This window comes from Ruditapes philippinarum, unplaced genomic scaffold, assembly GCF_026571515.1.
Source record: "Ruditapes philippinarum isolate M1 unplaced genomic scaffold, ASM2657151v2 ctg9153_1_1_1_1, whole genome shotgun sequence".
NCBI classification, from domain to species: domain Eukaryota; kingdom Metazoa; phylum Mollusca; class Bivalvia; order Venerida; family Veneridae; genus Ruditapes; species Ruditapes philippinarum.
This window is the reverse complement of record NW_026864832.1, coordinates 24,384-38,183: the sequence shown is the minus strand read 5'-3', so window position 1 is coordinate 38,183 and position 13,800 is coordinate 24,384. Positions and strand designations below refer to the sequence as shown.

Below are 13,800 nucleotides of genomic sequence, written 5' to 3'. Positions count from 1 at the left end.
GAAAGGGCGCCTTCTCCAACCTATCAGAAGGTAAATCCGACATCTTCTGGTTTTCGAACCTACCTCTTAATTTTTTACAAGTGACACAGTTAAAAATCAGGGATGAGACTGCACGTTTACTACCAACAATCCAATACCCTGCCTGCCTTATAGCTCCTTGAGTGAACAATCTTCCCTGATGATATACTAATTCATGATAATGTCTCACTATCAATTTACTAACATGATCATTGGATGGCAAAATAATAGGGTGTTTTTCCTCAAGTGAGAGATCACTTTCACGTAGACGACCACCGACACGAAGCAACCCTTCGCCGTCAAGCCCTGGATCTAAACTTGCTAATTTACTACTAAGACCGACAGATTTCTTAACAGTCAATGCATCAATCTCTGACTTGTAATGCCGATACTGGACTTCACGTAACACTACAGAGGCTGCCCTTTTCTTACTTTCTTCAGAGTAAGAGACTGAACATACATGCCAACCTTTACATATGAGTGACTTCTGAAAGGCAAACAAAATGTGTACAAGAATACTCATAGCTAACACTAATCTACTCCATGAAGAGAAGCGTTCAAAACGGTCACAGCCTAAGCTGGCTTTCTTGAATACAGAAGTCGTCATGGTAGATACTTCCATGCGTACTTCACTGTCTAGATGAGGATCAAGTAATGGAAAGAACTCATTTATCATTGGGGGCTCACTGTTACACAAGAAAGCTGGGCCAGACAACCAGATACTATCCTGTAACTCCTTAGGATTAGCTCCTCTGGTACCAATGTCTGCTGGATTTTTGTCTGTAGCTACATACCTCCATTGTCTAGGAGTACTAACACGCCTAATCTTCTGAACTCTATTACTCACATATGTAAAGAATCTACGGGATTGGTTTCCTATATACCCTAGCACTACTTTGCTGTCCGTATAAAAATGAGAAGCCGTAATGACAGTATCAAGGTTTTCATATACCAAAGAATACAACTCAGTACCTAACACTGCCGCACAGAGTTCCAAACGTGGAATGGTATGGCCTTTCGAAGGAGCGACCTTAGATTTACCCATAATGAAACTGGCCTTTTTCTCACCATCACTAGAACATCCTACAAGATACACTACTGCTGCAATAGCCCTTTCTGATGAATCTGAAAACGTATGAAGCTCTAAATTTGTCATACTGGATAGTGAAATATCAAACAAACTTCTAGAGATTTTTAAATCCTCCAAATCTGTCAAACTACCCAACCAATGCAACCACCTGGTCTCAATATGTGAGGGCAAAGGTTCGTCCCAGCCTGTTGCGCCTGAAACAACATCTCTCAATATTAATCTTCCATTGATAATGACGGGCGCCAAGAAGCCAATGGGATCAAACACACTATGAATTGTAGAGAGTACACCTCTCTTTGTCACTGCCTTACCCTGTATTTGACTACTAAACAAGAAACAATCTGCATTTAAGTCCCATTGGAGCCCTAAACTACGTTGCATAGGTAAACTCTCCAGATCAAAGTCTAAGCGTTTCAAATCTGCCGAAAGATCATCTCGGGGCAAACCCTTCATAACACCTAGAGCATTAGAAGATATCTTATGAAGCCGTATACCCTTAGTTGCAAGTGAACTTTGTGTGCGTTCAATCAAACTTTTGGCTTCAGAAATTGTAGGGCAAGACGTCAGACCATCATCCACGTAAAAATCTTTCTTCACAAACTCTTTGACATCATTGTCAGCACTCTCAACCGACTTATGTAGACCATAATTTGCTATTGCTGGGGAGGGACTGTTCCCGAAAACATGCTTACACATGCGATATTCTACTAGGGATTTTGAAGGATCGTTATCTTCGAACCACAAAAAACGGAGATAGTCCCTATCAGACTCTTTAACACTAAAACAATAGAACATCTGTTCTATATCTACTGAAAGCGCAACTTGTTCCTTACGAAATCTAAGTAGGACACCAAGGAGACTGTTTGTCAGATCTGGACCCTGAAGTAACACAGAATTAAGAGACAACCCTTCAAACTGAGCAGCCGAATCGAACACGACACGGATTTTCCCTGGCTTCTTGGGGTGGTACACCCCGAAGATAGGTAGGTACCAACACTCTTTACCACTAGGTAGCGATGGGGCAAGTTCAGCATGACCACTGGTTATCAGGTTTCCCATGAACTCTACAAAATGCTGCTTCTTTATAGGGTTTTTATTTAAGCTAACCTTGAGGGATCTGGCTCTTTGAAGTGCCAAGGCCTTGTTGTTGGGAAGTTTTGGTCGATTTTCCTTAAAGGGAAGGGGAGCAGACCATTTACTGTCTGCGCCTAAGGTGAACTCAGTGTCCATTATGGACAGAAAGGTACGGTCTTCAATGGACAAGGACACTTTATCGTCACGGACATCAGAAGCGAACACAGAATCGTAGCAAAACATTTTGCTATGATCATGAGTACATGTTTCATTACATTGTTTAAACAGAGTATGTCTACCATTGTCAATAATGTAGGTACTAGAACAGTTATTCTTAACACAATCAACTAGGTCAGCACTGTCTACCTTTTCAGACACATGGTAAATGCTTGGACAGGGCGGCAACAAAGAGGCCCTTCCATCGTCACCTATATATGTTTTGTTAACACTAATATAGTTTGTCATGTGCGAAGCACCGAGGCACGTTTCACCTACAATAACCCAACCAAGTGGCAATTTGTGAGCGTAAGGCATGCTACTGCCACCTAGGCGTTGTTCTTCGATATGATGAGCTCCGATTACATCACGACCAATGAGGAGGTCCATGCTACATGACTGATCTAAAGGCGGGATATGTGAGGCTATGTCCTTAAGGTGTTCATACGCCAAAGCCACCTCTGGCGTCGGGATTTCCTCTCTGTTCTGCGGAAGTTCGCATTCTAATATTTCATCAACAAAGAATTTTCCACTGCCGTGGTTTGCACTTATAATTAAATTTTTTGAACGTCTCCCAGTTTTTACTTGCACTCCATTGCAAGTGTTAACAGAAAATTCAAAGAGCTGACCCTTTATATTTAATTTATCAAGCAAAGTTGGACTTGCAAGAGTTTTAATAGATTGATCGTCTATGTTTGCATAACATTTAACACTACAATCGGTTTCCTCACATTTAACATCTACCAACACAATTTTTGCGCATGATTTCCCTTTAAACCCTGGATGCCCGCAAAGCATGGTACATCTGTTGTTTACTACTTGAGGGGCCCTACCATCTGAAGATAAAGCGTTTGATCCTGGCGGTCGAGATTGCGCTGACTCCCCGCCGTCCTTTGGTGCAGCTGTAGAATTGATATGCATGGCTGTAAGGTGATTCCTTTGACAGTCACTGCATACAAACACCTTTGAGCATCTCCCATGATATGGTTCAAAACATCTGTAACACAAGTTGAATTCTCGAAGACATTTCTTTTTGTCCTGGAAACTTTTCTTTCTGAAGTCCCTACACGATTGTAGCTGGTGTGTGTTCGAAGAATGGATTGGACATTTGAGAGCAGATTTTTCTTGATTTTTTACCAATTGTCCTTTATCACTGTGACTTCCTATGTCTAGTTTATTCACTCTAACACCCCCTGGCGAACGTCTAGGGTAGGAAGGCGTATTTGATGAATCATAGACGAAACTTGGATCATTTTTCATTTTGCATTGGATATCTAGAAATTGCATGAAGAAACTGAAAGGTGGATATGATACGTTATTTGTCATTTTGTAACCCGATGCTTTAACTGTCCACCTTTCCTGCAGATGCCCTGGAAGTTTCGCGACAATTGGTGAGACACCATAGGAAGTGTCGTAGAAAGACAACATGTCTTTGTATCTTGGGTTTTCTTTCAGGAAGTTAATTTCAGCAACAGTATCGAAAAGGCTGTAAAGTAATTTGTTATCTTTGACTCCAATCTTAGGAAAGGCATCCAAGCGTTGTTTCAAAGATACTTCAATGCGTTCTGGAGTACCATATCTGTCATCCAAACGCGACCAAATCCGTTCTCTCGCTGTATCTGAACTGCCAACACAAGATGCCCTAATGCTGGTAGCTTGTCGTGCAGATTCTGGACCTAGCCATTTTATCAAAAGATCCAGCTCTTCAAAGGCAGTAACTTCTAATTCTGTCATAACAGTCTGGAAACTGGCTTTCCACATCAGGTAGTTCTCTGGTTTTTCGTCATATTTATAAAGTCGATTTAACAGGAGTTCTTTCTTTAATAGATATTTGGAAAGGTCATTGACACTTTGATTTTGAATAATTGGTGGTGGAGGCGGAGCAAATTCTGGAGGTACGAGGTACGATCCACCTTTCATTTCATCAAAGTCATTTTCAACACTATTTTTCTCTGGTTCAGTTGCTACAGTTACATATGGATTTATTTCATTAGGTGTCTGTTTTTCTTGAGAAGAGAGGTACCTGTTTACTTTTTCACTCGTGCTTAACATTGATTTTTCTAATTTCAAAGAATTTGATCCTCTTGAGCTGTTTTCATAAATTTCAGAAGCGACCTTTGCAGTCTCGGCTTCCTCCTGTCGTTTTAGTAACATAAGTTCTGCCTCCAATTCTGTTTTTCTCCTAGCTGCAGCGGCTTTCCGTACAGCTTCTTCAATTGCTTCTTTTTCTGCTAATTCAGCCTCTTTCTTGATAATCGCAACCTCTTTCAAGGCAAAATCTGCCTTCGTTTTTGCTACAGCCTCCTGGGCAAGCTTAACCGTGATTGTCGATACCCGAGATGTCGTAGACATGACTGAACGTTGGGAACAGGTGTCGCTGAAATCAACTCCACATGTTTTATTCAGTTTCGATAGAAATTCGGCAACAATGTTATCAATATCTCTTATTTTTCTATTTAATTCAATGAGTTCGAGATTGCTCTCAATTGTGTTGGTCCTTTCAAGGTAATTGGAAAATTCTGCTTCAAGTTCCTTTCTATGATCATTTATTTTTGTCAAATGATATTTTCTTTCTTTTAATTCAGTTATGTTCTTTCCTTCTATTTCATAGTACTTAAGGTTATCTATTTCATCCCATGTCACGCAAACAGCACTTTTATACTTGGCAATTTGTTCCATAAAAATCGATTTGCCCTTTTCCGAATGTTTTTTGATTCGAGATGTCATTTTACACTATTATTCATAATTGTATAATTCTCAAATCTTCACAAATGTGGACACATCATCACAAATGTGGATTAGTGTAGCAATTTTCTTCAACAGTTCTTTTACTGTGCCAGGCCCATGTCTTGGATAAGTCATAAAACAACGAGCTGGTCAGTTAACCATTTATTCGTAAGTGAAGTGTAGTGGTAAAAGACTGAAAGTATAAAAATGACTTGGTTTCAAAATACAAAGATACAGTTGTTCTGAATTTACACACATATTTTAAATAAAAACAATTTGCAGCATTATTATTTCTAAAATAAAGAAGAATTTCCAAAAAAAATCTAAAAACAGTAGAAAAGGTACGAAAAGATTTGAGTACGGATCAGATTTACTGAAAATTTCTGGCGATGAAGTTTTTATACTGAAAACTTTGAAGTACAGGGAATTTAAAATATAAAGAGTACATTAAAATGAAGTAAATTAACTCAATAAACCTACACTGTGGGGGGCTACAAGACTGAATTATAGATTTGATAAAAAAACCGCTAAAAATGCCTCCTTTTACAAGTAAATACAATGAGCAATTAAAAAACTCAAAGAACAAAAAATACCTCAAAGCGACAAAGCACCACAAAGTCTAAGAGTATATGCGGCACAGGTAAGTAGAAATAGACTACATTGGAACGCAACAAGAAGGTTCCAGCACATAGTCAGTTAAACCTCAACTCGACATCGACAAAATAAGCTTAATGTCACTTCACACGAAAACAAGTGCGGTCTACAAAGTGCATTTTTTCACCATTTAAAGCCTGGGGGAGGGGTGAAAGAAGTAATCACTAGACAATTAGTTTGATATATACCTCACAAATATAGAAATATTATTCCGACTGCCTGCATAACGTAGTTGATAAGGTTATTTAACTATTTAATTTCTGGTTAACATGCAACGTTCCGCGAAATTGAAATCATAATTATTTTGCCTGTAAGTATTATAAAACTGCCTTATTTCTTGACATGGCTATCATAGGTAAAAACCCAGATGAAATACAAACTCTTTTGAATCTCTTATTGTCTTATTGTAATACTTGGGGCCTTAAAGTTAATACCTCAAAAACAAAAATTATGGTATTTCGAAAAAGGGGTGCACTTTTAGCATCTGAGCATTGGACTTATGATGGCCAAGAAATCGAAGCTGTTAATGATTTCAATTATCTAGGTACTATTTTTAACTATACTGGTAAATTTATTCTAAATCAAGAACATTTAATTGGGAAAGCTTTAAAATCAATGAACATACTGTTATGTAAATGTAAAGAGTTTTATCTTAGTCCAAAAACATTATGTCAGTTGTTTGATGCCTTCGTTTCACCAATATTAAATTATTCATGTGAAATTTGGGGTTATTCTAAATCTAAGGAAATTGAAAGAATACATTTAAAATTTTGTAAAAGGTTGTTAAAAGTTAGATTAAATACATGTAATACTAGTGTATATGGGGAACTTGGAAGATATCCATTATATATTCATAGATATGTAAGAATTATTAAATTCTGGTTAAAACTTGTAAATACAGACAATATAATATTAAAAACAGTTTATACTCAAGCACTTGAAGATAACAATAAAGGGCAGACAAATTGGGTTTCTAATGTTAAAAATATTTTAAATACTAATGGATTTTCATACATTTTTGATAATTGTAACAACATAGACAAGGTTATGTTTTTATCAGAATTTAAATGTCGCCTTATTGATTCCTTCAAGCAAGAATGGTTCAGTAATCTTGAAAAAAGTCCTGTTTTATGTATATATAGAAATATTAAATCTTGTTTTGAATATGAATGTTATCTTAATATACTACCTAGGTGTTTTAGATTTTATTTTTGTAGATTAAGAATGAATGGTCTTCCGCTTAGAATTCAAACAGGTAGATTTAGTAGAAATAGGATTCGTCGCGAAGAAAGATATTGTTTGTGTTGCAATAATCTAGATATTGAAGATGAATACCATTTTATTTGTATATGTAAATGCTATGACGTTATAAGAAAACAACACTTAAAAACTTACTATTACAGAAATCCATCAGTATACAAATTTACTCGAATGTTAAACTCAAAAAATAAAAATGAGCTTGTACGTTTATCAAAATTTGTTAAAGAAGCTCTTTCCATTAGGTATACACTTTTAACTAATAATGTCTGAATTGAATCAATGTTCATTCTCCAAATGATTTGTTTCCATGCCAAAAATATTCATAATTAATATTATTTATTTTTAAAAATATACAGAAAATGCACATCTTTTTTCATAGCATGTTGTTTGTTTGTTTATTGGTTTATCTACTTATATTTTATTATTAAACTATTGAATACGTAAAATGTGATATCCAGATTTTGTTTGTAAATTTTCATGCAGCTAAAATATATGTGAATATAATGTATTGTAGATGATGTACTTTGTACAAAATTCTGGAAACAAAGTGATCCCTCGGAAGCATTAATCACAACAAAATAACATAAGAATTGCAGACTCGGTTTGATTGAGTCTGTACATGAGGGATAATGAATAAGTGCAACATCCCTCTCGCCCCCTAGCACCGGCTTGAGCGGTACTCAATTCTCAACACTTTATAGTGTTGGCAAGTCTTAATAAAATTTCTGTTCTGTTCTTGTATATATTTTATACATGTTTCATATACTATTTAAATTATCTGATTTTTTATTTTATTATATACAATACAATACAAATACTTTATTCGCTTTAAGGCCTCCGGCCCATGCAAAAACATACATGTATATACAGAGAAACAATTTCCACAAAATTATAGCATGTGCACAATGTTTAAACATATACTATATAAATTTAACCGAAAATAACTTTAAAGCATAAAAAATTCTGGGACTTTCTTAATTATCATTTTGTATCGAAGACATATTAATTGTTTAACTTCCTTTTTTCAAAAGCGTAATACAAAAATGTTGCTGTACCCTTTATAAGATCATCATTTTTTTGTAGACATTAATATATCAAATTTGTTTCGGGTTGGTGCATTTAGGTACTTAACCGGTAGATATAATTTTCTAAGTTCTGAATAAAAATCACAACATAGTAGAAAATGAAATTCGTCTTCTATTACATTCTTAGAACATTTTGTGCATAATCTGTTTTCCCTCAATATCTTTTTATGTCTACCAACCTCATTTCAAGATCATGTGACCCTATTCTAAAATTTGAGTATATATATCTTAATTTTCTAATGTCTAGAACATCTTAGTAACATTCATATGAAAAATTTTCCTTAAACATACCATAAAAAGACAATTTTACATTAGAGGTTACAGATGAATGCCACTCTTGTCGGTATATATCTTTTAACCTATTTTCAAATTGTGCTATAAAGTATTTTTCTGATGTAACGGATTGACTTTCCCATACATATCCAAAACCATGACTTTGTAAAAATTTTCTTAAAGATGTTACCTGTATATCATCATTAAACATCATTAAGTAACACTTTTTAACTAATCTATCGTTTGGCATTTTAATAATTTTTAACCAATAGTTAATACACCTCTTAATGGATATTAAATACATGGGATACCTCCCGCAGTCGCCTAATACAGCTACATTGGATGCATTTTGTTTACAACACATAAAGCGTTTGCATACATAATATTGAACTCGTTTTTAGCTCTTCAAATTTACCCATGCCCCAAATTTCAGCCCCATAAAGTAACTGAGGACAAATACTTTCTTATTTAATTGGCCACAATCATACAAGGATTTTAAGATTGATATAAAAACCCTCTTACCCTTTATACACAACTCATGTACCATTCTTTTCATAGAAAGTTGTCTTGTAAATGTTAAACCAACGTAACTAAAAGCATTAACAACTTCAATCTGCTTGTTTTTATAAGTCCATTTTTCAATTTTATATAATGTACCACCATTTTTAAAAACAACTATTTTTGTTTTACTTTCATGTACTTTAAGTTAATATGTATTGCAAAAAATTGACAAAGTATCTAACTGTTTTTGAAAACCAGAAACTGTATCAGAAAGGAGAACAATATCATCTGCAAACATTAAAGATAGAAGTTGTGTCTCAGACGGGTGTAATTGAATTCCTCTTATGCCACTATCATCTAAAGTATGTTGTCATTCATCTATATAGAAAGAGAAAAGAATCGGGCTTGCCAAACAGCCTTGTTTTAATCCTATGGAACTTAATATATAATCATTTCTTTCATTGTTACATCTAATACATGCTTTAACGGTTCTATACATACTTTGAAAAGCTATATACAATTTTCTACTGACACCCCCATTTCTAAGTACATTACAAAGAACTTGTCTATTTATGGTATCAAAACATTTATGAAAATCAATGAATGCATTAAATATCTTTTGTTTCTTATTTTTTACTAGTCTATCGGTTACAGATTTTAAAATAAATGTATTATCCACAGTTGAGTATCCTGCTTTAAAACCACTCTGATTTTCAGAAATTTTACTATATATTTGTCGGAATCCCACAATATATTTTACCTAAAACATTTTGTAAACTTATACCCCTACAGTTGTCCACATTGTTTATATCCCCTTTTTTGTGAAGTGTTGTTATAATAGACTCACACCAGGATTCTGGATACTCGCCTGTAGCAAATAGTCGATTAAACAGTTTAACAAGTATATGCATAAAGCTATCTATACCGTAAATGAAAAACTCTGGGATTAGATTATCAGGACCTGGTTTTTTTACCAGTTTTAATATGCTTAACTGCCATTCTTTCATCTTCAGTAATCTCAGAATTAAAAATGTATTGATCAACTCATTATCTATTTCTTCATTTATCATTTCTAAATTTTCACCAGTATTTTCACCACATTCATAAGGGTTTAGGAGGCCTGTAAAATGTTCAATCCATTCCTGGGTAGAAATATTGTTCACTGTCCTACTTTTCTTGCCAGTCATAGATTTAAGTTTTGACCAAAATGACTTAGGATCGTTTACTTTTGCTGTCAGTCTCGCATCTTCAAATTACACTTGTTTTTAAACTCATTTCGTTTTAAAAGATATGTTTGCAAATTTATGTTAGACCTACAATTCCTATATTGTCTTAACAGTTTATATTTTTGATTTTTAAAAATCTTACAATCTAAATCGCACCATTTTGGTGATGAAGGTAGCTTAAAACTTTTCCTTTTTTGAAAATGCTTACCAATATCAGTTAGACATGTACTAAAATTAGATACAATATTATCGATCCCAACTTTAATGTCATCAATGGATTTACAAAAGTTCATAATTACATCTTTAGTGAATACTTCACTCATTTTCTCTTGATAAACCTTCTTATCACTATATGGGATTTTGTAAAAGATAAAATTGTTATTCCCTTGATTAAATATTACTCTTTCATTTTTATACATTCTCAGCTTTATATTTAATGGAAAATGCTTGTCTTAACCTTATTTAGCACAAAACACAAGCACAGTTTTGCAATGGGCAAGGCTTACGATTGTTTATTATTTGAGCAGTGTGTACAAGTACATGTTATTGTAAAACTTCGTTTTCATACATACAAATATACATTATTATAAGACAAACCGTATACGTATAAAAGATAAACAATTTCACTTGTATATTATCGTTTTGTGAATATCCATACAAACTATATGAACCAAGATATGATAAGTCAGGTTAAAAACCAGAGATTAAACAATCAGCCCATTATAAAGAATGTTAAAAGACTCTGGAAAACTGTTCCTATCATACCAGGGTTTAGTAACAGTATACCTATATAGCTTGTTACAAATATTTTACCGACATAAATGATTGCATGACTGTTACATATGTTTTTATATAAAAATCTGTTTTATGTCATATGTTTCCGATTTATCACAAATATTTACTGCAAAGCCATATGCAACAACTGGCTGAAATACATTATTAGAATTGAATAAAATTGTCCTTCACAATCGAAACCGAGCGTAGAACTGATTTCCACGAGTATTTTACCGCCTAAAACAACATGACCAATCACTGATCACGTGATATACGCATCAGTGATCCGCGCACTAGTTTATGTGCGACATAACGTTGAGACATACGTTCTGCGGCTATACTACGTAACGCGCAGAACTTAAAGTCTTAACCTTATTTAGGCAAAAAACACAAACACAGTTTTGCAATGGGCAAGGCTTACGATAGAACCTATACAAATGTTAGAGGAGGATATTCAAAATTCGAATTATTCTCAACAATACAGCATACAATAACAATTTTAACTGTTTAGTAACAAAAAAGCTTTTTCTCTAAAGAATCATCTATATAACCGTCTTGGCCAAATCAGATTTCCAACGACCATGTCGCTTTAAACACCTATCTGAAATACCTTTTGCATTAGCAGCGGTAGTAGCACCGCTTGCTCTCAGTGAATGCGTTCCTAAATGCAAATCGGGTGCAACAAGCTTTAACTTAGAAAAATACACTCTTTGCACGAGTGTAGCTCAATTTTTTTATTTTTATGAATCAAAAAACATTTTTGACGTGACCTACAGGCAGCCTAAAAATGTAAGAATCAGAATTAAACTTTCTCATTGATGCAGTCTAAATACCTTTTGTAACATAGTTTACCGGACAGGCCTGAAGTTTGACCTCTAGAAATAAGAACTTCTTTGCCACCCCTGTATATATCAGTTTTACTTTTCTTAATTGACAAAGACAAATATTCACTCTTAATACTTAATATATCATTACGGCGTAAATTGCTGACCTCATCAAAACGCAAAAAACCTGCATAACTTAACAAAATCATAATTAAATCCCGGAGCACAATAACATCTGATGAATCTGAAAACATGTTACACAGTTCCTTAAAGTGATCAGAACTTATAATGTCCTTCTTTGTCCTGGGGCTAGAGTTGGTACGCTTTGCACACTCTAACATAGATTTTACTATAACGTTCTCTGTCGGATCTGCGAAGTCATTTATATTATGATACCATTTAATGCCGTAAAATGCTGCTGTAATTACACAACTGTCTGATTTACCAATATCGATTAAATTGGATAGATACATGGCTACGTGAATGGAATGTGCGGGATTGCAGAAAAATCCCTCTGTTTACAGAAATCTCTAAACGCTTTTACTTGATATGTATATTTGTCCACTGTGCTATCCGCCCTAGAATCTAATATATGTACAGCCATTCTGTCTATAAACACGTTTTTCGTGTCGCTTATATTTGCACCGGCATCATGAAAACTTCCTTTTGAGTGTTTGTCTCAAGCCAGAACCTGAAAGCATAATTCTGATTAATAATTCTTAAAAACTAAGAACATATTAACAAACTAAAACTGTCGCTTATGACGAGTCACATCTCAATGCCATCATCCTGAAACTAAAAGGTTCCTTATTAAAAACTCCGTTGTTTCCTTTTCCCTTCGTTACCGCACCTATCACCGGTAAAACATAAAAATCTTTCACAAACGTTTTAAAAACTACCATTATCGTCTTTTAATAATGGCCAAAATGCTGAAGATTTCCACTCAGGAATTACTAAAGTAACCTTTACATTTTTCCCTTTCTAACTTATATATACACTGGATAACCATACTTGGCGGTGGAATAACCAGTTGTTGTCGTTAGACCAATTTTGTGTTAAACAATTAACTGCTTCCGTACCTGGTACCCACCATCTTGAATTAAACCTTTTACAATTGTTATTGTAATGTGTAGAAAACATATCAATAGTAAATGGACCCCAAAAAAATTGAATTGAAAAATTAAGTATGAAAAATAACAAAGGGCAATAACTCAAAAAATATAAAAGGTACAGTTATCATTCTTGTGCAGTGCACACCTCCTGAGTGAGATCTATGCACCTATGAAGTTTCATTTTGATATCTCAAAGGCTTTTTGAGTTATGCTCTGGACAAAAATTAATTTTGAAAAATACCAAAGGGCAATAACTTAAAAATCATGCAGGATAGAGTTATCATTCTTTAGCACTGCACTCCTCCTCAATGAGATCCATCCACCTATGAAGTTTCAAGTTGATACCTCAAATACTTTTTAAGATAAGCTCTGGACAAAATTGCATGAAAAAAACAACAAGGGCAATAACTCAAAAATTGTAATAGGGAAGAGTTATCATTCTTGCGCACAACATTCCTCCTCAATAAGATCTATCCTTCTATGACATTTCATGTTGATATCTCAAACACTTTTTGAGTTATGCTTCACTCAGGTGAAAAATTAGGTATGAAAAATAACAAAGGGCAATTACTCAAAAATTATGAAAGGAAAGAGTTATCATTCTTGTGCACTGCACACCTCCTGAGTGAGATCTATGCACCTATGAAGTTTCATGTTAATATCTCATAGGCTTTTGGTAGTTACGCTCTGGACAAAAATCAATTTTGAAAAATAACAAAGGGCAATAACTAAAAAATCATGCAAGGTAGAGTTATCATTCTTGTGCACTGCACTCCTCCTCAATGAGGTCTATCCACCTATGAAGTTTCAAGTTGATAACTCAAATACTTTTAGAGATATGCTCCGGACAAAAATTTCGGACGGAAGGACGGAAGGTCGGACGGACGGGACGGACGGACGGACGGAGACTATTTCTATATCCTCCGCCGAAAATTTTCGGCGGGGGATAAAAAATATGCCATTCGA

General features: G+C 34.6%; 1 protein-coding gene across 1 annotated transcript; it reads right to left on the bottom strand.

The window, feature by feature from the left end:
* Nucleotides 1-7: 7 nt before the first annotated feature.
* LOC132726966 (uncharacterized) lies at nucleotides 8-5,808 on the bottom strand (the record flags this gene model as incomplete). Its single annotated transcript, XM_060712380.1, is given in 2 exon segments — nucleotides 8-5,318; nucleotides 5,606-5,808. A coding segment is annotated over 1 exon segment (5,118 nt), but the record flags the coding sequence as incomplete, so codon positions are not given.
* Nucleotides 5,809-13,800: the final 7,992 nt, after the last annotated feature.